Source organism: Danio rerio, chromosome 6 (assembly GCF_049306965.1).
Source record: "Danio rerio strain Tuebingen ecotype United States chromosome 6, GRCz12tu, whole genome shotgun sequence".
Lineage (NCBI taxonomy): Eukaryota > Metazoa > Chordata > Actinopteri > Cypriniformes > Danionidae > Danio > Danio rerio.
In genome coordinates this window covers 10,557,364-10,582,500 of record NC_133181.1, presented here as the reverse complement: position 1 = coordinate 10,582,500, position 25,137 = coordinate 10,557,364, and the positions used below count along the sequence as shown (strand labels likewise).

The following is a 25,137-nucleotide window of genomic DNA, read 5'->3' as shown; positions in this document are numbered from 1 at the left end:
CTTGCCTATTACCTTAACTTCCCTAATTAACCTATTTAAACCTTTAAATGTTAAATTCAAGCTGAACACTATAGTGTCTTGAAACATATCAAGTCAAATATGATGTACTGTCATCATGGCAACCACAAAAGAAAGTCTCTGACCTTCACTGGATGCAGGTACTCGACTCTCTGCAAGACGCTCTGGTCACCCAACATGCCGCCCTGGTCCAGGGTCTCAGTCAGGTGGGCGATGTAGTTGGTTGCCAGAACCAGAACATCCAGCTTGGAGAGCTTGGTGTCTGGCGGGACGGAGGGTAAAGCCGCCTGCAGGCTGTGGAAGGCCTGTCTGAGGTTACGAACTCGACTCCTTTCTCTCGCTGCGTTTTCTGGAGACGTTTGACTCTTACAGGCTCTGGATGACGCTGTCGGTCCAGACTTCACCTGAGACCATCGAAAAAAATATGAAAAAGTTTTTTAAAGGAGGTCGTACTTAATATTAGGTGTCTTACTTAATATTAGGTGTCTTACTTAATATTAGGTGTCTTATAGTGTTATGGACTTATTTTTAAAAAGAGATTCATTAAGCAGAGTGTATTTACTGTTTTCTTTTTGCATCACAAAACTCTTTGATGCGGTTAATGATTGTATGGTTGGATTAATAGTTTAATTATAGACAGGGTGTGAATTATTGAAGATTGGGGGGTTAATTTTTTCAGTAGTAGTTTGCTAATGCAATCAAATTCATTAATGTATTTAAATTACATCTCAAATAACAAAATGTAAACATTTTCAGAGTTTTGATGGATATTTAGTGATTATTTTACATGTTACTGTAGGTCAAACTATACAAATGATGTGTCTATTTTTTCTTTTTTTAGGCTACATGCAGATATAAGCACCTATTTTACAAGAAACATGGTTTGTGAATACCAAAGATGTGCTTTGGTGCTCTAGAACTGCCAGTTCAGACTGTTTAATGATATTTTTCCAAGCATTGATTGGCACGGGGGAAGGGGGTACAATATAAATATATATATTTATACTGTACGTCAGAGAAAGCTATATCTTATTAAACGACTATTAAAAGACTGACCCCCCCATACTTGTTGTATCCCCCTTCAGGGGGGATCAAGCTTTAATTAGGGGGTCAATCCCCTCCAAATCCCCCTGTAATTCGCACCCTGACTACACAAATTATAGAAAAAACTATAAGTGCATTTAAAGGTTGTTTATTAATTAATATTGTTTTCAATTTGATCAGTTGTTATTATTGAAATTCATTATTATTTGTTACTTGTCAGAAAATTAACAGTACTTTTTTCTTTCATTCTCATTAAACTGAACAAATAATTACAAATGATAAAAATCAGATTGCATTAAACAGTACATTTTGAACTCAAATAGTATTTTTATTGTACTTTGCCAGTCATTTTTGTTTTCTTAAAAAGTGAGTCTTAAACCTGTTGTATAGTTGAGTTCAAATCCACAGTTTCTGTAGGGAAATGATTACAAATTAAATTATAAGCAAAAAAGTTTGAAAAAATATACCTATTTATAATTAGATTTAGTATATGACATACTACCAGAAATGTAAATTTTCACTTTTAAAAAATGTGACAGGGCTTGACTTAAGCTTGTCGTCCTCAAAATAATCATACAAAAACAAGCATGAAAATCTTCCAATTCAATGACAGAACATCACTGATCACTGTCAGCTTCTCCGTCGAATGATGTCACTTACTCCGAGTCAGAGCCTTAAACGTGTAATGCACACATTTTATGTTAAATTGAATGCAAATGTGACAGGACAGACGGAAACATGTGGACAATTGTAAAATAGTATTTATTTGTAGAATGTATTTATAATCTGATGTTTTTAATCAACTGATGTCAACTGAATTACATTTTTTTTCTAAATAACCATCCATAGCATAACTAAACTATTAAAGCTGTAGGATCAGTCGGGCTGAGGACAAGGACAATGGCAGAGTTTATACATTTGTAAAGTGTTTTTAATAAAGAAAAGAAATCTGAGAACCAAATGAATGACGTATTCCTTTACAGAACAACTCCTAGAAATCAACCATCATGCCATTTTAGACATTTTTTGAGAGGAAATACTTTTATTGACTGTATTTACAGTTGAAGTCAGAACTATTAGCCCCCATTTGATTTTTTTTTCTTTTTTAAATATTTCCCAAATTATGAGTAACAGAGCAAGTCATTTTTACAGTATGTTTGATAATATTTTTTCTTCTTATTTGTTTTATTTCGGCTAGAATAAAAGCAGTTTCTAATTTTTTTTAGACCATTTTAAAGACAAAATTATAAGCCCCTTTGAGCTATATATTTTTCCTATAGTCTACAAAACAAACCATCAATATACAATAACTTGCCTAATTACCCTAACCTGCCTAGTTAACCTAATTAACCTAAGCTCTTGAATGTCACTTTAAGCTGTATAGAAGTATCTTGAAAGATATCTAGTCAAATATTATTTACTGTCATCATGGCAAAGATAAAATAAATCAGTAATTAGAAATTAGTTATTAAAACTATTATGATTAGAAATGTGTTGAGAAAATCTTCTCTCCAGTAAACAGAAACAGAGGGGGGGGGGGGCGAATAATTCTGACCTCAACTGTATATGTTTTCATTTCAGGGACAGATAATGTATGTTTTTGGTAGAATGTCTCATATTTAATATTAATATAATAGTAATTTATATACATTTTGATGAACTCAAATGATTATTTTGATTATTATACTTTTTACATTTTGTATGTGTGTTTTTTTATATAGGTTCAAAAAACATTGTCTATTTTAAAAAGAAATCTATTATAGTTTTTGACCAAAGAAATGCCTCCTTGTTGCCTTTAATGTTTACACAAATTAATAAGCAGCATATTTTCTAATAAAAAAATAAAATGCAACTAAAAGTAAAAATAAAATGTATTTTTCTAAGTGGGATAGTTTTAAATATTAATATTTCTTGGACTATATTATTCATAGTTTATCATTAAATATTTCTCATGTATTTAGCATTAAAATAAAAAAGTTTGCCACTAAATTTAAACATATCTACAGTGAACAAAATTATTAATTGAATGAACTAAATTATTTTAAGGTAAGTAGGTTGCTTTCCCAGAGATAGGTTGCAAGAGCATCCGCTGAGTAAAAATATGCTGGATAAGTTGGCGGTTCATTCTGCTGTGGCAACCCCAGATTAACAAAGGGACTAAGCCGAAAAGAAAATGAATGAATTTGAGGTTTCAATATGGGCAGAATTTAAACACACTAATTAAATGTACTGCTTTGATAAAATACAGCCCTTATAAATTGTTTGCAACCACTTACCTTAAAAATCAAGCAAATCCAATGAATAATTTTTTTACAGATAAATATGTTCTCTAAAATATGTTATTTAATAAAACCCAAGTGGCTCCATCCACCTTTTCCTGCACTCACCCACTTCTTTGCCTCTCTCTGCGTTGCCAGTTTGACACACGTCTGGTTCCACGTCTGCGTCCTCAGGCTCTTTCCTCCATCCTCACCTCTCTGCCAGGCCATGTCCTCATCCAGCGCCCGCTCCGCCATGGGCACCGCCGGCTGAACCCGTCTCTCTAAATGACAGAAGAGGCCGTGCGTCTCCTCATCTCCTCCCTCTGCTTCTCTGTGAGGTAATGTGTGGATCTTCAAGCGCTGCGTTATCTCTGGCTCTGCCTCCCACGGGTGCTCACTGCCAAGGGAGCAGAGGCTCGGGAGATGTGCGTGGAGTCCCCAGAAGGGTCTTGGGAAATGCAGAGAGCCGTCCTGCAGCTGCAGACCCACAGCAGACGCGGCCTCGACCCCTTGGGCCTGCTGGGGCGCCGTGACCCAAACACTGCAGAGTTACTGTCAGACTGACGGCTGTTGATCAGGACACGCTTCTCAAGGATATGTGGATAAAGAGACCTGATGTTACGTTGAGCTGGGGAAAAACCCTGTCAGTTTTGAGTTTTTGGCCTTTTTGGCTTTCCGTAAAGTGTTTTGTTTTCAGTATGGTGTAAAAGAAAACAACCCAGGTAGCAAAGAATTGATTTGGCAAAAGCTGGCAGAGCAGGCATTCATCTGGCACAGGCATACAGCATGTGGGCCAAACATGACCAGGGTTTGGCAGAGGTTGCACACAATGTAAAACACACCAACAGTGTTGGGGAAAGTTACTTTTGGAAGTAATGCATTACAATATTCAGTTACACTCCAAAAAAGTAACTAGTTGTGTTACTTTTTATTCCTGTAGACAGTAGAGAATTCAGATAGGAAAGCATTGGGAGCAGAGAGAGAGGGGAAGGATCGGCAAAGGACCTCAAGCCAGGAATCGAACTCAGGTTGCCGTGAGCACGCTGGTGCTATGTAATGCAATGTAATGTAATGTGTATTTATAGAGCGCATTTATTGTGTATGGCCATACATTTACATTTACATTTACATTTAGTCATTTAGCAGACGCTTTTATCCAAAGCGACTTACAAATGAGGACAAGGAAGCAATTTACACAACTAAGAGCAACAATGAATAAGTACTAAAGGCAAGTTTCAGGTCTGTAAAGTCTAAGAAGGGAAGTGTTAGTAGTTTTTTTTTTTTTTTTTTTGTACAGTTAGTGTGATATTCAAATAGGCAATTGCAGATTAGGAAGTGAAGTGGAGACTAAATAGTTGAGTTTTTAGTCGTTTCTTGAAAATAGCGAGTGACTCTGCTGTTCTGATGCAGTTAGGGAGTTCATTCCACCAACTGGGCAGATTGAGCGTGAGCGTTCGCGAAAGTGATTTCGCGAACATACATACACCCAAAGCGCTTCACAATCATGAGGGGGGTCTCTCCACACCACCATCAGTGTGCAGCATCCACTTGGATGATGTGACGGCAGCCACAGGACAATGGCGCCAGTGCACTCACCACACACCAGCTATTGAGAGACAGTGATAGAGCCAATTCGGTGGAAGGGGATGATTGGGAGGCCATGATCGTAAGGGCCGATAGAGGGACTTTGGCCAGGACACCGGGGTTACACCCCTGCTCTTTCACGAGAAGTGCCATGGGATTTTTAATGACCAGAGAGAGTCAGGACCTCGGTTTAACGTCTCATCCGAAAGACGGCACCCACTGACAGTGTAGTGTCCCCTTCACTTTTACTGGGGCATTAGGACTCACACAGACCACAGGTTGAGCGCCCCCTGCTGGCCTCACTAACACCACTTCCAACAGCAACCTAGTGTTTCCTAGTGGTCTCCCATCCAGGTACTGACCAGGCTCAGCCCTGCTTAGCTTCAGTGAGTAACCGGTCTTGGGCTGCAGGGTGATATGGCTGTGGCGTATATGTCTATATGTCAGTGCGCAGTACCACTAGCCAACCAGTAAATAATATTTGACTAGGTATTTTTTAAGACACTTCTATACAGCTTAAAGTGACATTTAAAGGCTTAACTAAGTTAATTAGGTTAACTAGGCGGGTTAGGGTAATTAGGCAAGTTATTGTATAACAATGGTTAATTCTGTAGACAAATAGGAAACAAAATATTGCTTAAAGGGGTTAATAATTTTGACTTTAAAATGTTTTTTAAAAAATTTAAACCTGCTTTTATTCTAGCGGAAATGAAACAAATAAGACTTTCTCCAGAAGAAAAAATATTATCAGACATACTGTGAAAATTTCCTGGCTCTGTTAAACATCATTTGGGAAAAAAGGGGGAAAAAACTCAAAGGGGGCTAATAATTCTGACTTCAACTGTACATGCCGTATACAGATTACTGAAAGTTGAAAGCAATGTGTTTGCTGCTTTTATATTTTTCTCTTATTAGTCCAGTAAAATCATTGCTTATTGAGACTATTATCCCCTTTTCTTCTCTGTGTTCAAAATAATAAGAATACTTCCATCACAGAAATGTAAGACTCTGTCATCTTGGGTTCTGTCTGATTACACTAATTTAATTCAGCAATGTAATTTTTAAAAGCTTTTAAAAAAATTATTAAGTTAAAAAGTAACTCAAATATTATGACTTATTTTTTAAGCAGGCGAGGCAGTGGTGCTGTAGGTAGTGCTGTCGCCTCACAGCAAGAAGGTCGCTGGGTCCCTGGTTCGAACCTCGGCTCAGTTGGCATTTCTGTGTGGAGTTTGCATGTTCTCCCTGCGAGGATTTCCTCCAGTTGCTCCGGTTTCCCCCACAGTCTAAAGACATGCAGTGCAGGTGAATTGGGTAGGCTAAATTGTCCGTAGTGTATGAGTGTGTGTGTGAATGTGTGTCTGGATGTTTCCCAGAGATGGGTTGTGGCTGGAAGGGCATACGCTGCGTAAAAACTTGCTGGATAAGTTGGTGGTTCATTCTGCTGTGGCGACCCCGGATTAATAAAGGGACTAAGCTGACAAGAAAATGAATGAATGAATGAATGAATGAATTTTTAAAGCAATGTGTTACTTTACTTGTTCCCTAGAAAAGTTACTTACTTTGGTGTCTCAACGATGCACACCAACATATCAGACACAGTTCAGGCCCAGTTATGACTTATTTACTTGGCTGACCAAGACATGGTCTATGTATTTGTCCCTTGTCTGGAAGCCAGACTTGGTCCAGTCATGTAGCCAACCGTACCCACATAACAAAATTTCTCTAGCCCAGCTCTGGCTCATGCAATTAGATTTTACTTGGCCCACATGCGGCAGTGAATTACGGTACATGGCTGGACCAAGTTTGGCTTCCAGACAAGGGCCAAACATGGACCATTTCTGGGTCAAGTCTCAGCCAAGTTAATAACTCATAACTAGGGCCAGACAGAATTTGCGGACATTTTTTGCTATTTCTGTGGAGTTTTGGTAAAAATCTGCTGATTTCTGCTGAATTATTTTGGGAGTATCATAACTAAAACCTTAATATGTGAAATTAAAATAATATCTTTTTAACTTTTATTTAATGTTCAAAATGCAAATCCAATTAGATTCACTTTATTTGGTAAACAAAGCAAGTTTCTCATATAATATCTCTACTTAAAGACAGAAAATAATACTTTACAAACTGTATTGTACATAAATCAGATGAGCATTTTCACATTAGTCAATAATGTTACTGTAATTAATTTAAAAACTGAATAAATATAGATTTACACACATTTACTCAAGTAAATAAACAGAATTAATGATGGGCTAAAAAATCTGCGGAAATTTGGGAATTCTGTGCGCGCAGATCCCGTGTGGGCCACTGAGCCAGAACTGGGCCAGATAGGTTGGTGTGTCACGATTGCAATGAAATTGATAAACCCATGAAGCATTGCACTTTAGGCACATTACGGGCGTGCTCTTTCTCAAAGTGACCTGATTAGCAGTTTTTTCTTTACTTAAAAATAATTTTAATGTATTTTAAATGTGGGTCAAGACAGGCCAAGCGTACAGTACGTGGCCCACATATTAATTTTTTACATCTGGGCCAATTATACATTTTAAATCTGGCCCAAATCTTGTGTGCCACCTTAAAAATGGTGCCACCTCTGCCAAAGGCAGACCATGTTTGGCCCACATGCTGTATGCCTGTGCCAGAGGAATGTCTGCTGTGCCAGCTATAAGCCAAATCTGGGCCAGAATTCTTTACTACCTGGGTAATTTACTGTGGCATGTGGGCCAAGCAAAAGCTGATTGTGTGGGCCAGAGCTGGGTCAGAGAAATCTGAGGTTTCTTAGTTCAAGGGAACCTATTATCCCCCTTTTTACGAGATGTAAAATGAGGCTGCATTTGAAATATATACAATCTACTGACTATAAATAGAAATATTTCTATTAAATCAAAATATTTCTAAGGTTAAAATTACATTTTAGTTTAATTTAACCGTTTTATATTCTGAGTTATATTAGCATTTGGTATGTTTATAAATCTTAGTAGCCTTCTGAATGTATCTGTTATAATGTCTTCAGAGTGTAACGTTCAGGCCCGGTTTGGCTAATCAGGAGGACCGGGAGAATTCCTGCTGGGCCGGTCCATTTTTTGGTCACGAGGGCCGGTGTCCCTAGCTGCTTGAACTCTTAGCAGTCGCTCTTTTTTAAATTTATTTACTTATTTGACCATAGCCTCACTCTTTTTATTCTTTATTTTGCCGCAGCTTTTCCCACAGCCCCGTGAGCAAAATGCAGCCTGCATGTTAATGATTATGTAACTATCATTCTACTCCAAACAGCGGCACCTCAGTGAATATAAAAATTTAATATATTAATATGAATGAATATTACACCTGCTCAGTGAAAATCAGATGATTCACTACATTAAATCTGACATAACTTGATCAGAAATCTAAAAAGGGGAAAAAAGATTAGGTCATCAATAGAAAGTAGTTTTCTACACAGCATCATAACACTGGTCCAGCGGTCGGCACGTTATGTTACGACTGACCCAAGTTCAAACCCCATCTGAGTCTTTTTATTGAATTTTTAATTTTTTCATTTTTAGTGTTAAACATACAATACTGTTTGGGTTACTTATGTAGGTGTACATATTTTATTTTTATTTTTTGTGTGACCACCGTTAAAAAGGTATATATATCTATAAAGAATTTTGCACAGAATATATATTCAGATATAGCAGGAAAGGAAATTGTGATGTTTTAAAGAATACTGATGGAGATTTAGCTACCCTTTAATGTTCTCATATTTATGAAAAATATTTGAACTTCTAAAGCAGCTGTGTCCTTGAAAAAGACGTGATAGTGTCATTATAAAATTGGAAATTACGTTATTTTAATATAGTAAGTCGTGAAGTGAAGTGGGCCGGTCAAAGGCTTGAAACTCCAGGGCTGAAAAGGAGTCCCACTCCGGCCCTGGTAACTTTAGACTGTAGACGTGAGATTAATGTTGATATTTTAGCTGTTCTACTTTAAGATATATATTTTTATGAAACCTATTTAAACGCAAAAAAAAAATCCGCAATACAGAGAAACTTTACTAAACTTCTTGTTTAAACGTGTAGCTCAACACAGACATAAGCAGTTGCCAGCGCATTTGTCGATCGTCGATTGCCATCTGCAATCGACTGTCATGCCTTCTCCAGGCACGCATTGGGAAACACATGGTGGCAAAGTATCCCCATACACACTGAACTTCGCCGATTCATTTATCGCGTGTTTTCTAAGCGGTTTTCTTATAATAAGACAAAATGTCGCAGCTACAGGCTCGGTTCTTCACCGAAAACAAAAAGTGAGTATAAATGTCCACGATAGCACAGCTAACAGTTAGCTTAGATGTTTAGCTGTAGCTTCGTAAGTAATACCCAGCTGACATTTGCTCTGCAGTAATCAGTGTTCATAAGACTTCTTTATAAACTCTGCTCGTCGTTTATGTGTGTTAACAGATTTTTAAGATATATAAGATTAGTAGATGTGTAAAGTGTATGAGCTGTGTTTTTATGCTCTTCTCTAGATATCTGGTAGATGATGTTCCGTTCTCCATCCCTGCCTCCTCCGAGGTTGCAGATCTCAGCGGTGTCATCAACAAACTGCTGGAAGCCAAGAACGGTCAGATTCTGGAGCAGTTATTCATTTTCATCGAGTGTTGTCAATTTGTTATGATGCAGCGTGATTGTCCTGTGTTATCCACTGTTTTCTAAAAAAATAAGTGGAATCAAATAATAGTGATTTAAAGGCACAGAATGTTATAGTTTCCAAAAACAATTCAAATGTTTTATAAATTGCCATATAGTATTATATATTTTGCTGAGTTATGCACTTACATTATCCCAAATGTTTCGAAGAATGTTCAAATTCTGGGAAATATTCTGTTTTAACTTGTGAAACGAACTGTGTCCTGTGTGGCCATGCTAATGATCAAGCTAATGACGTCCCACACCTTCCACTTGATTTTGCTTTTTCATTAAAACACCAAAGACAGTTTAAAGTGTTGTATGTCTTATTAGACAGCACAGAGCAGCATTTTAACATTATATATAATGTTTTTATAAGGATAAAACAGTGGTGGACTGTGGCATAATAAAAAGCTGCGTCGCCCTCATCTCTCATCATCATAGATATATACACTAGATTAGGGGTTCTCAACTGGTTTGGCCACGGGACCCACATTTTTACATGGTCATTAAGCTGCTACCCAATTTTTTAGGAACTACAATACATTTTTAGGAATTATAATTAATTTGTATTTATTTGTTTACATACACAAGTAGTGACAGATAAATCATAAGAAAATCACAAAGACTTACAAATGAACTATATTTTATTGCTGTCATTTAACAAAATGTATCAAATTATAGAAATATTGCAAAGTAAAAACGACAAATACTGTAAACAGTGGTTAGGGTAAGGAAAGGTTCAGTTACTATGAACTAAACTGAACTGTTAATAAATCATGTTGTCTGGTGTCTAAATGTCGTCTTAATTTAAAAGGTTTCATGCTCTCTTGTGAGAGCACCTCACTACTTATGACACGCTGAGGCTTTAAGTCTTTTTTGTCGTCAATACATGCAAATCCCATTCTTTACATATTCAGGGCTGACTTGCACTTTGACATTTGTTGCCATATTAAAATGAAATTTCACGTCAAACGGTAGGGTTGTCGTGCACGCATTTTAAAATAAAAGTCAAAATAAGTTAAAAATTAAACTTTTGTTGTTTTTTTGACCACACACTCCACGACCCACTGAAAATGGTCCCGCGACCCAAAAGCGATCCACCAGTTGATAAAACACTACTAGATATCGCATCCGGACCCTGAGAATGCATCAATAGCGCCACCATTTTTGTACAGTGCTCCCAGCACAAATGTTATTCAACTGCACTAGTCAAGACTAAAGCCAATGTGACGATGCTGGACTTTAGCGCTGTGTACGGGTGTAGTAACGAGCAAACAAAGCATTAAGGCGGAACATTCCTTGGGTAAGATTTTATTTTTTATGATTTTGTATGTTATGAACTTTTGTGCTAAACAAGTAATGTTATTGATGATAATACAGTCTCTTACTGCACTGATCATAAGGCAAAGTAGCACCAACTTGCACTAAATTCTAGGCTTGTGCTAGTTTTGGTGAATAAAAAAGCTAACATTTATTCATTTTCTGTCCTGCTTTGTCCCTTTATTAATCAAGGGTTACCACAGCAGATTATCCGCCAACTTATCCAGCATATGTTTTTACGCAGCGGATGCCCTCACAGCCACAACCCGTCACTGGGAAACATCCATACACACTCATGCTCACACATACACTACGGACAATGTAGCTGACCAAATTCACCTGTACAGCATGTCTTTGGACTTGTGTGGGAAACTGGAGCACCCGGAGGAAACCCACGCGAACACAGGGAGAACGTGCAAACAGAAACGCTAACTGACTCAGCTGTCACTCGAACCAGTGACCTAAATGTAAATGAACAATGTAAATGAAATATGACAAGATGCCGCACTGCTAAAAACTTGGATTTTTGTCAGCTAAGAGAACAAGTTGTACATAATGAAGATTCATTCATAAACAAATCACTACCTTTGTTAGAATGAGAAGTGAAGGAGAGGGTGTGTGTTTCGATACATGGATTAGATTAAATTTAACAGGGAGGGAGGATAATACCGTGCACACAAACACACACTCTTTGTCTGCAATGGCCATGCGATCACTTATTCATTGATGTAGAAAGTTTCAATTTTCCTACATTTAAAAAAATATTTGCACACTGACCACCGGGAAAACTCCTGATCATAGATAAATGTGTATATGTGTGAATATCTCTGGATCTAGATGGCCACAGTCCTCCACTGCACCTTGGACCAGCATTCATTTCAAAGGAGCGCTACCCTGTACTAAAATGGAAGCTCTATTGATGCATTCCTTCCAATAGACAGCAATAGCGTAGGCGACATCTAATGTAAATATCTATGATCTCTCATCAGCAATTGCTTCAGAAATTCAATACTGCTTTACGTCACTGGGTTTTAATCTGCTTCAGACTACCATGATAATACATTTTTAATACCATTAACATGATTTCAGCATATTTCTGAGTCCTGTAGGATGTAATGAAGATGACAACTCTTATGATGCCACACTCAAGCCAAACTGTCATCAAAACATGCCTTTGTTTGTTGTGAATACGCGCCCTCTAGTGGTGATAGTTTACTGTGCCTTTAATGATTCTAAATTTTGTAGTTGCAATATTTTTTTAGATGTTTCTTACAATATCAGTAATTACAATCTCTTGTGTGACTTTTAACAGCTGGACACAAGCATGTTGAGTTTGATTTCCTGGTTCGAGGTCAGTTTCTTCGCACTTCGCTGGACAAACACATTGAGACAGAGAACATCTCAACGGTACGGCAGGGTAGTTTTACCTGCACACATGTGTTTTGGACCACCTAGAGTCTATTCACTGGTCATCTGATATTATAGAAAATATTCAGCTTGGTCCCAGTTTTGTTCCCTTTTTCCCTTTTAAAATCCCTTTTTTTGCCCCTTGAAGCTGTTTAATCCAGTGGTAAAAGTTAGGGCTGAAAATATGGAAATGTAAGCACTGTTCATTTCATTTATACATTGTGATTTTACCTGATTATTCAATTCCTCTACTTAAATACTCTCTTAGTAAAACACTGTGAATACTGTCCCTAGAAGACATAAAGCACTGTGTATTTAACATTTTACTTTGTTTTGAGGTATTGATCTACACTTTTTATTTAGTTTGTTTTATTTTATGCAGATATGATCTCCTGCAAAATGACCACATCCATTATAAAATAACGACGAATAGAGCTTTTAAAGTCATCTGGTGAAATTTTCGTAGTGTAATAAATCTTTCAAAATGTATTTTATTCCAGTATAATGCAGCCCTGTTGATGAGCATGCAGTAATCTACTGTATTTGGAATATTTGTACATATTTTTCTGTCGTATGTTGGTGTTTACAGGAAGAGGTGGTGGAAATCGAGTATGTGGAGAAGTTCACGGCCCCTCAGCCTGAGGAATGTATCATGCACGATGACTGGATCAGCTCTGTGGAGGCAGATTCTGAATGGTGCGCTTCTAATCATTCCTAACTAAAATAAAAATATCTATTTGCTCGGCTGATTTTAAAAAAAAAATATTCCCCAGGATCCTGACAGGCTCTTATGATAAGACGGCTCGGATTTGGTCTATGGAGGGGAAGGCTGTGATGACTGTGGCTGGACATGCTGATGTTGTGAAAGATGTGGCTTGGGTGAAGAGAGGTCAGAATCTGGATTATATTAACCAGTATTTCAATGATATTGATCATTAACCAGTATGAGTTGCTTATATTTACACAATTGGGATGAAAATTCTGGCCTAAAACCGAATATTCTAGATGCACAACAAAAACCAAAATGAAAAATGCTTTGTAATTATTATTTTTTTATTTTATTAAATAATATAAATTCATATTGTAAGACATTTAAATTCTTAGTCAGTTACTTGAATTATGTTCATTTTAAAAACGCAAGCTAATGAAATAAACATTTTATCAACAGTAAAATTTTAATGACAGTGAATGAGTTTTGCCATGAAAGCATAGTAGCTCTTTTGCATGCAGCAGGAATAAGTGCACTATATAGACTGTACACAGAATATCCAAAAGGTAAATGTTGAGCTATTTTTAACTTTTACAGTAGCACGTGTACAATCTAGTTTAAGGTGAACTCTGCTGCTCTTGTGCTTTGGTCAACCACCCTTGTGCAGTGGAAGCTATTAATATGAATGGGTTTCATAGCGCAGTGCTTTCCGTGTCTGGTGTGAAAGCCACCTTCACACTGTGCGCAGTGTCTCTCTGGAGGTAGAGCAAATTCAGTTCACTGAACAAGCATAGCCTTTTTTTCATATTTTCTCTTTCAGCCAAACGCCTAGATCGCAATTTTCAGCTGATACTTTATGCCGACCAAAAATTTGGTGCATTCCTATTATGTATGAATTTGAGTGTGAATGTTTAAAGGGGTTTTTACCCATTTTTTTTGGCTCTTAATTAAGTTGTTATGGATCATAAGTAAAACCTTACGTTTAGTCATGGTTAACTTAGAGTTCACACTGTTGTTTTTAAGCATGAACCTAAATATACAAAATACTAATAACAAGGAAATAGCTTTTATAATGCATGTTTTGCCACAGGGATTATTGAACATCCAACACACACGCAAAAAACTTTAAGATGTTAAACCCTCCTGTCGTGTTCACATCCTGCCCCTTACTTCTTGTATTCCCAGCCTGTTTTAACTTCTCTTATATTAGCACAAAAAACATTTTTCTCCACTAAATTTTTATTCAACATTCTTTAGCTGTGAACAATGTATCAAAGGAGTGTTTAACAAGAATTTACACAATTAGACATAAAATAATTGCAATTAAAATAAAAATAGGAGCAGAAAATATAGTACAAAAGGAACAATAGATGACAAAAATCAAAATACTTTTGTTTCATTACTAATAGACAGCTCACTAAAATAACTATCACAGAGTCTGACCAAAGAAATTGAAATTTTAATCCATCTGAATGATTTATCAACCAGGAAAGCACAAACAAAATTCTATCCTTTCCTGTGTTCTGAGTGATCGAATTTTCAGTCCTTCAAGTGTACTAATATAGGGAATAGTGACTGAGGGTATATACGGTGAGCATGGACACAGAACTAGCACTCGTTATACTTTGGTCAGTTTAGAGCGTGATAATAGCGAGTGAGTAAGGGAGTGGGTGAGTAAGTTGGGGTAGTGTGTGTGGGGATGTTTTCTGCCTGATGAATGAACATAGCCTGGATGCCTATTCATTTCCTATGGCGGTCACTTTTGATCGGGAACACCACAGGTGTAACAAGGTTGATTAAAACACTCAAAATTCAATGAAAGACATGATCATCACTTTTATATGTTCAAATGCACAGTGTGAAGGATATCATTAGGCCTTGAGGTGATCAGATGTAAAACACAATATTTTTTGAGTGATTTAAGTTGTAAATCGGTCAGATTTGACCCGAACACGACAGGAAGGTTAAGATACATAACTTTATGATAAACAGACCCTGAGAGAACTAACGGTCATGATCTTTCTGAATCCACCTGATGGTTTGATGGATGTGTGGTTTTCAGATGGTTTGAACTCTGTGCTCCTGACGGCGTCTCTGGATCAAACTGTCATGTTATGGGAGTGGAATTCTGAACGAAACAAAGTGAAGGCCAGACACTGCTGTCGAGGACATGCAGGAAGCGTCGACACCATTGCTGTTGACCCCACTAGGACAAAGGTTTGTGCTTTTTTAATTTCTTAAAGTCTTTATGGTTACTACATTTTTTAGATGTTTGATTTGAGAAAGCATACATTAAATTGAACACAACTAATAATAAAGACACTTTGTGATCATTCATCCTGAAAACAAATGTGAACAGTTTACCTGAAAATATAAATCATCACAACTGTTTTTACAGTTGATAGTTATAAGCAATGCTTCTTATTTCTGGTTTCTTAAGGAGACAGTTCACTCAAACATATCCTCACCATTTTTTCACACCCAAGTGGTTCTAAACATATATGGATTTCATTTTTCTGTTGAACACAAAACAAGATCTGTTGAAGAATGTTGGAAAAAGCAGCCATTACCCATTTTCCTCCAACATTTTTCACAATATCTTCCTTTGTTTTGAAGAGAGGGAGGAAACTAAAACAGGTTTGGAACAAGTGGAGGATAAATAAAAGATGACAGAATGATCATTTTTAGGTGAACTGTCTCTTTAAATTGTAAAAAAAAAAAAAAAGTTCACAATTTTATGGTTTTGCTGTATTTCAGATCAAATAAATGTAATTTTGGTGAGCAACAGACCCTTCTTTTAAAAGCAGACATTTAATAAAAAATATGTATTAGGATTAATGATAAAAATAATGCGCTTGATTTTCCATTAATATGTTTCATGTTTTTTGCTCTACAGTTTTGCAGCGGCTCATGGGACAAAATGCTTAAGATATGGTCTGCAGGTAGGTTTTAAGGTTCTGTTAAACCTTTCTTCTATCAGAAATGTAATTTAAAAACAAGAATGTTCATGTTAAAAAGGAAAATAGTGAACGGATTTTAAAGAATGTATATTAAATCTGGTTTGCATTGTTGTTTTTGTCCTCCTCAGTGCCAACAGAAGAAGAGGATGAGATTGAAGAACCCAACAGACCACGCAAAAAACAGAAAACTGAGCAGATGGGGCTCACACGGGTGAGAATCTATTCATTTATTAATTTTCCTTTAGCCTAGTCCCTTATTCATCAGTGCTCACCGCAGTGGAATGAACCGCCAACCATATTGCCATTCCAGCATATGTTTTATGCAGTAGATGCCCTTCCAGCCGCAACCCAGTACTGAGAAACACCCATACATCCTTATTCACTACCACACACACACACACACACACACACACACACACACATACACACTATGGCCAATTTAATTAACCCAATTCACCTATAGCGCATGTCTTTGGACTGTGGGGGAAACCGTAGGACGAAGCCCACACAAATTTTTCACAGAAATGCCAACTGGCTCAGCCAGGACTCGAACCAGCGACCTTCTTGCTGGGAGGAGACAGTGCTAACCACTTAGCCACCGTGACACCCAGAATCTATTTGCAATCGTTTTATCCACTGCAACTTACATTGTACTGAAGGTGCACATTTTAGTGCTTTCCAGTTTTCGACTCTTTTTCTTCCTCTCCAGACTCCGCTCATGACTCTGTCTGGCCACAATGAGGCAGTGTCTTCTGTGCTCTGGATGGATGCAGATGAGCTGTGCAGTGCATCATGGGATCACACTATTCGTCTTTGGGATGCAGAGACCGGTGGGCAGAAGAGTACATTAGTAAGTGAAGACAGTTATTTAGTTAAAACCCTGTCTACAACTGCTATAAAACTACAATTAATAGAACTTTTTATTTTGTCCAATATCATTTTTATTATATTATAAAAAGAAACTATATTACTTATTATTATTGATGTTATAGGTAAATATAATTTTAAAAACCTGTACTTATCCCAATTTTGAAATATAAATATATATAATTTTTACAAAATATGGTGTTTTAATTAAATTCTGTGTGATTATGTGATATACACACAGGTACATAAAACAAAACTAATCAAAACAAATTTTGTTACGTAGTTATTTCAATTGATATATAATTTAATTTGTGTACATATTTTTTATCTTGTATTTCTTGTTTTTTATATCATATTTTATATCTAAAATATAAATAAACATTTTCTCAAATATATGCATGCGTGTTTTATATATATATATATATATATATATATATATATATATATATATATATATATATATATATATATATATACATATACATACATACATACATACATACATATATATAAATATATTTTTATATATATATATATATATATATATATATATATATATATATATATATACATATACATATACATATACACACACACTTAAATTATGTCTAAACAAACTTATTTTGGATGTTTTTAATCATAATGAACTTTGCACAGCACTATTAAGAAATAATTAGTAATTGTTACTCATAAGAGTTTTCAAAAAATGAGGTTTATACATATTATTTTTAAATGATAATATCAAAAGCATTTGGACATACAATTGAAGTCTACATTATTAGCCCCCTTTGATTTTGTTTTTTCTTTTTTAAATATTTCCCAAATGATGTTTAACAGGAGCAAGGAAATTTTCACAGTATGTCTGAAAATATTATTACTTCTTGGGAAAGTCTTATTTGTTTTATTATTGGCTAGAATAAAAGCAGTTTTAAATTTTTTAAAAACCATTTTAAGGTCAAAATTATTAGCCCCTTTAGGCTAAAATTTTTTCGATAGTCTACAGAACAAACCATCATTATATAATAACTTGCCTAATTACTCTAACCTGCCTAGTTAACCTAATTTACCTGGTTAAGCCTTTAAATGTCACTTTAAGCTGTATAGAAGTGTCTTGATAAATATCTAGTCAAATATTATTTACTGTCATCATGACAAAGATAAAATAAATCAGTTATTAGAAATGAGTTATTAAAACTATTATGATTAGAAATGTGTTGAAAAAAAAATCTGCTCTCTGTTAAACAGATATTGGGGAAAAATTAAACAGGGGGGCGAATAATTCTGACTTCAAATGTAATATTCTGTTTTGTTACAATGTAATTATGGATAATTGGAAAAAAATATTACTTAAAAATATATATAACTAAATTATATTCATAATATTTAGTAATAAGACTTCTTAAAAATAACAATGATAGTTTTCTGCAATACTAAGAAATGGTTTGAATAAATGGGAAACGTACACATGAAGGCTGCTGGATTGATAGACTGATGTTGTTGATTGCAGTCGGGCAGTAAGGTCTTCAACTGTATCTCCTACTCTCCACTGTGTCGTCGTCTGGCATCGGGCAGCACTGACAGACATGTGCGTCTGTGGGACCCCAGATCTAAAGGTACCAAAGATGCCACATAATGATTTCCTCTCAAACTAACAGCTATTACCATCGCTCAGCTCTCTCTTTTCTTTCAGACGGCTCTCTAGTTCTCCTCTCACTGACGTCTCACAATGGCTGGGTGACAGCAGTCAGATGGGCTCCGTCTCATGAACATCAGCTGGTGTCGGGATCTCTAGATAATGTGGTGAAACTGTGGGACACCAGGAGGTGAATGAATCACAGATACAGTTGAAGTCAGAATCATTAAACCCCCTGAATTATTCGCCCCCTTGTTTATTTTTTTACCCAATTTCAGTTTAACGGAGAGCAGATAGTTTCAACACATTTTTAAACATAATAGTTTTAATTACTCAATTCTAATTACTGATTTATTTTATCTTTGCCATGATGACAGTAAATAATATTTTACTAGATATTTTTCAAGATACTAGCAAGAGCAAAAGGAAAAAAGGGCAATTTAAAGGCTTAACTATGTTAATTAAGGTAGTTAGGTTAATTAGCAGAGTCATTGTATAATTTGTACACAATTTATGTATTTGTTCTGTTGAGAATCGAATAAAAATATATATGTAGGGGGCTAATAATATTGATCTTAAAATGGTGTTTAAAAAAAAAAAAACTGCTTAATAACAGGGGTCTTAGCATCTGAGCTCTTGAATTGTTCTTTTTTGATCTCCACTGCAGTTGTTGCCATTTGACACAATTCTGAGGTGGTAAAATGTAACTTGTACAACCAACTAGGGCTGGGCCGATAGGCGATGCCATCGTCCATCGCCGATGGTTAGGCCGCCACAGAATCTGCGCGCGCAGAATTCCGCAGATTTTCCGCAGAATTCTGCAATTTCTGCAGTTTTTTAGCCCATTATAAATTCTGTTTATTTACTTGAGTAAATGTGTAAATCGGAATTTATTCAGTTTTTATTCAGTAATTTATTACTTTTATTTAATATATTAAAGTGTAAGTTATACTCCGCTGGATACTCCCAAAATAATTCCACAGAAATCCGCAGATTTTTACCAAAATTCTCTGCAGAAATAGCAAAAAACGTCCGCAGATTCCATCTGGCCCTACCCATGGTCAATTGACAACATGATGCTGAGCCGGCATCGCCGATCCTCCACCATGCCCCCGTCGCAAACCCGCTCGTGAAAAATACACACTCGGGCCCCGTTTACACTAATACGTCTTAGTGTTAAAATGGCATTTAAGAACGAAAATGATCCACATCCACAGCGTGTTTTACCTAGCATTTCTGAACATCTCTCCGTCTCCTGAAAACGCACATCACGTGACCACACACAGACACAGCCACACACACACACACACACACACACAACCACACACACTGACATGCGCTCCTCTGAGCTCGAGAGAGCAGTGCACATCGGAAAGTTTATCAGGGAAGTACCGCTGGATCACGTCTCACTATAGTTGTTAAATGTGATATTCAGACATACCAAGTCTCCCGGAAGTTCTGGGAGTCTCTGCATTTGCGCGACTCATAATTGATAATCTCCCGGAAATCGTGCGTCTCCCTCCTGGTCCTCAAATAAATCGCGCACCCTTCTCAGCCCTGGATTCCTTTCAGACACGTCACACGCCACTTTGTCAAACAACCCCCTCTAATTATTTTGTCTTTGCCATGATGACAGTAAATAATATTTGAATGGATATTTTTCAAGACATTTCTATACAGCTTAAAGTGACATTTAAAGGCTTGACTAGGTTAATTAGGTTAACTAGGCAGGTTAGGGTAATCAGCCAAGTTATTGTAAAACGATGGTTTGTTCTAAAAAAAAAACTAGCTTAAAGGGGCTAACAATATTGACCTTAAAATGGTATTTGAAAAATGAAAAGCTGCTTTTATTCTAGCCGAAATAAAACAAATCAGACTTTCTCCAGAAGAAAAAATATTATAGAAAATACTGTGAAACATTCCTTGCTCTGTTAAACATCATTTGGGAAATATTTAAAAAAGAATTCACTGGGGGGCTATTAGTTTTGGCTTTAACTGTATGTTATACTCTAAATCCCTCTCTTTTTCCGCGTGTCTGTCTGTTCCTAACAGTGCTGGTTTCTTCTTCTTCACAGCTGTAAAGCACCTCTGTATGATCTTGCTGCTCATGAAGACAAAGTACTGTGCGCTGACTGGACAGAGAATGGGGTATGACAATACATTCTCTTTTTCTGTATCTGTTTTCTGTATCTGTGAAATCATAATGCTTAATATATTTGTGATCATTTTTAAGGACAGGTGTGCTAATCTTGATTTTGTTTTCATGGGATTTCAAGAAACTGAAGCCCCTTTCACACATACAGACTTTTCCGGAAAAGTGTGAACAGGTCCTTTTTGAAAATACCGGTAAATTCGTTCTGGCTATTTTCCGGAAAGAGAAGTTGTAACATTACTGGCAATTTGCCGGAATGCTGCGCTGTGTGAATGCAGAAGGAAGATTGCCGTAATAAGCGCGTGCACGTGTTGACGTGAGACGTCTGCTTTAGCCAATCACAACAGTCAGACGCATTTACGTCCGCGCGGTTTGTGAGAAAAAAAGCCTTTGAATATTTTTCCAGACACATTTAGCTGCTAGAAGTTAGTCAGATCCCGTTTATATGTTCTTCTTAATGCCAACTGTTTAAATAATCATCGATGAGATGCTTATGATAAGCCGTTGTTTGTTTACCTTCAAGCTTTGCGTGTGCCCATGAAACAGCCTGTGAGCGCCTGCACACGCACATATTATGAACATCTCGACATGCGAAAGTGATCCTGCGAAAGATGTTCACAATATTGATCATCCACAGAGTTTGTAATTTAGTCAAATGTTTACAAATACAAGCGCAGCCGTTTAAAGCTCATTTGTGGTGAATTATGTCAGAATTTACCGGCATTTTGGAATGGATGTGTGAATGCTCTTTTCCGGAAAATTTCCGTAACGTCCTCGCCTGTGTGAAGAGCGCTTTTTTGAATATTGAGTTGCTGCATATTCTTAAAAATATTAAATGTTTATTTTAAGGCTTATTTTGACTTCTAACACTCCTTAGTTCTAATTATGCAATTTGCTCGTTAATAAAATTACATTTTATATATATTATATTATTTTAATAATGCCCTAATAATGATGCTTCGGTCACCTCTAACTTCAAAGATAGATTTTGTTGATAATTGTTTTGTTTTTTCATTAGTAACAGCCAAATACTGTTATCCTTATTTAACTAAGCGTCAACTTTACAATGTGCGTAATGTATGTACAACCTTTTTAAGTATATAAAAAGACCCTTATATAGGTAAAAAAAAAGCCACATAAATTAATTGAGGATATTTAAGATTGTGCCCCTTACAGGGTTCCAACAGGTTATGGAATTTCTGGAATATCCTAGGATTTTAAAAAGTTTGTTCCATAAATGACAAGTAGCAAAGATGGTCCGATGTCAATAATGTATTAAATAATACAACAGTAGTAAAGAAAAACAAATGTTTCGGCTATGAGCCTTCGACACTGACTTCCTTCATAGCCATTGTTTTTCGTTTCTCCTGTTGTATTATTTAAAAAATTGAGTCCATCTGCTGCTTGTTTTTTTTTAAGGAGCTTTGGTTAAATGTAAAGTATTAAATTCATTTATTTCCTCAAAATTAAACACACAATACTCCATAATGACAATGTGAAAACATATTTTTGATATTGTTGCAAATTTATTAAGAATAAAAGAGCTGAAAAATCGCATGTACATAAGTATTGTTAGCCTTTGCTGTGAAGCTCTAAATTGAGCTTAGGTACATTCTGTTTCCACTGATCATTCTTAAGATGTTTCAGCAGCTTAATTGGAGTTCACCTGTGGTAAATTCAGTTGATTGGACATGATTTGAAAAGGCATACACCTGTCTATATAAGGTCCCAGGGTTGACAGTGCATGTCAAAGCACAAACCAAGCATGAAGACAAAGGAATTGTCTGGACAGTTCCCAAGACAGGGCTGTCTTGAGGCACAAGGCTGGGGAAGCTTACAAAAAAATTCTGCTGCTCTGAAAGTTCCAGTGAGCACATTGGCCTCCATCATCCGTAAGTGGAAGATGTTTGGAACCACCAGGACTCTTCCTAGATCTGGCCGGCCATCTAAGCTGAGTCATCAGGGGAGAAGGGCCTTAGTCAGGGAGGATGATCAATAACCTGATTGTAACTCTGTCTAAACTCCAGCATTCTTCTGATGAGAGAGGAGAATCTTACAGAAGGACAACCATCTGTGCAGCAATCCACTAATCAGGCCTGTATGGTAGAGTGCCTAGACAGAAGTTTGCCTGGAATTTGCCATAATGCATCTGAAAACCTGTTTCAGAGTGCTCTTGACCTCAGACTGGGGTGACGGTTCATCTTTCAGCAGGACAATAACCCAAAGCACACCACCAGAATATATATGTAGTGGCTTCACAACAACTCAGTGAATGTCCTTGAGTGACCCAGCCAGAACCCAGATCCAAATCCTATTGAGCATTTCTGGAGAGATCTGAAAATGGCTGTACACCCCCGCTTCCCATCCAACCTGATAGAGCTTGAGAGGAATTGCCAAGAGAAATGGGCAAAAATTTCCAAAGACAGGTGTGCCAAGCTTGTGGCATCATATTCAAAAAGACTTGAGGCTGTAATTGCTGCCAAAGGTGCATCAACAAAGTATTGAGTAAAGGCGGTGAATACTGATGTACAAGTGATATTTCAGCTTTTTTATTTAGAAAAAAATTGCAACAATTTTAAGAAATCTTTTTTCACATTGTCATTGTGGGGTATTGTGTGTAGAATTTTAAGGAAATAAATGAATTTAATCCATTTTAGAATAAGGCTGTAACAAAACAAAAAAAGTGAAAAAGTGAAGCGCTATGAATACTTTCCACATGCACTGTAAATTATCCATTGTTGTTCCCATGTAGCTATTAAAATCATGGACAATATTTAGCTAATGTTCCTATTATTTTAATACTTTATTATTAATGTATAAGTGCAACAGCAGCCTGTCATTAGATGTCATGGAAATTCTGCTTTTTTAGTCGGTGAAAGCCAGGGACAACTGTGGGAATTTGACATTTGGTTTAAAGTGAAAACCCAGCCCTTAATCAGAAACGAAATGTTTCAGCTGTAAACTGACCACCACACGCAATATTAATAAGAGGAATATCAACAAACTCATCAAAATATTAAATTATCATCTTTTGAAAATATTGAGATATGTTTGACAATATTACACAGCTTTAATGTATTACTTTTTTAAATTCACACCCTAAAAAGCCTAAATTTAACTTTTAAAATCTTGACGACTGAAAAACAAACAAATTAATAAATAGGATATTAGAACAACACCAGATGACTAAATGAAAACTGAATTTAGATTTTTGGGAGAACAATCCTCTTAAAACTGTTTAAACATTATTTAAATTAGCAGTCCAATTAACATGCTCCTGAGAGAACACCTAAAATGAAAGATCTACAATCGTAAATTGACATCTAATCATTAAACCATTTAATGTTGTTGTTGTATAATTGTGATTAATCTTTAAATCCTTCTCTTTTCTCTAGTTGATATTGAGTGGAGGAGCAGATAACAAACTCTACACATACAGATACGCCGCTTGTGTCTCAGACGCAGGAGCATAAAGCCCTCAGGGTGGCCATTTTAGGATCACCTCAGAAACAAAAACAACAACAACTCTGCTTTATAACCTACAAAGTGTTGCATCTCCAAACAAACAAGACCTCACAGGCTTACAAGAGACACATTTCTTTGTAAATCATGTGGATGTTCATCATATTCTTCCTCTCACATTGCTTAATCGAACAATTCTTGTATAAATTGCTTGTATTTCAAAAATATAGTCTCAAATGGTTCTTGGTTTTTAAATTCAGTTCAGTGCAACAGTTTACACAAAAAAATGGTTGAACAGTAATTTACATGTAATTTAATGTGTTCTGCTCATGAGTCAGACAAATGGTGTTATATTTTTGTTTGTTTGATATAAATCCTGTGAATCTCAATACAGTGTCTGAAAACATGTGTCCATTTTTACTCTGTTGCCTTTTCTTAAACCAATATTAAATGATGCATTTGTTAAATTGCTGTTTAGTTGTGCAAGATTGATTAACTGAGAAGTCTTAGTTAATATATTTTAATTAATGCATTTTGATATGCTTTTGCGTACTTCTAACAAAAATTAACCATGGTTTTATGTAAAATAAAATGTAAATATGGTTGTAAATCCAGGCTAATCACAAAGTAAACATGGGTTTGTTATACACACACACACTATTTTCTGCTGCTTATTCAATCTATTTATTGAAAATTAGCTAAATCAATGCAATTCTGGAGTTTTTTCGGGACAACTTAATTGTTTTATGATTAATTATTGACAGTTCTGCAGAACCCAGCTTTTTTACAGAGTGCGTTTACTGACCACAATTTAACCATGATGTTTGTAATAAAACTAAATACAAATAGTGAACAATCTACCAAAGAAAGGTTACAAAACCATAACTAATTTTTGTAAAGGGATAAAATGTTTTGAAATCAATGACCTCACAGTTTCTATATAATGTTAGTCGTTATATTTTGTCATAACAAAATAAATAATATTGATTTATTCTAACTTACCTCCGTCAGCGGTTGGTCATATGGCGGTTGGTGTACTTACGCTTCCAG

The 25,137-nt window shown here is 36.1% G+C and overlaps 2 protein-coding genes across 3 annotated transcripts in view; one reads left to right on the top strand and one right to left on the bottom strand.

The window, feature by feature from the left end:
- Positions 1–4,283, bottom strand: part of tcf23 (transcription factor 23) — a 10,212-nt gene extending 5,929 nt beyond the window's left edge. For both annotated transcript variants that reach the window (XR_012407643.1, XM_001342557.6), the window contains exons 1-2: positions 3,450–4,283; positions 144–422 (exon numbers count right to left, since the gene is read on the bottom strand). Coding sequence is in view for 1 of the 2 variants with exons in the window: in XM_001342557.6 (XP_001342593.5) it covers positions 144–422; positions 3,450–3,578 (408 nt within the window). In the remaining variant the exon portion in view is untranslated. The remainder of the gene's footprint in view (positions 1–143; positions 423–3,449) is intronic.
- A 4,761-nt stretch (positions 4,284–9,044) lies between these two features.
- wdr12 (WD repeat domain 12) lies at positions 9,045–24,554 on the top strand. Its single transcript, NM_199557.1, is given in 13 exon segments — positions 9,045–9,192; positions 9,415–9,509; positions 12,210–12,304; positions 12,894–13,000; positions 13,078–13,193; positions 15,076–15,230; positions 15,910–15,955; positions 16,102–16,184; positions 16,683–16,823; positions 18,348–18,453; positions 18,531–18,663; positions 20,549–20,621; positions 24,021–24,554. Coding segments are annotated over 13 exon segments (1,269 nt in total). The 5' UTR covers positions 9,045–9,151; the 3' UTR covers positions 24,099–24,554.
- The last annotated feature ends 583 nt before the right edge of the window (positions 24,555–25,137 follow it).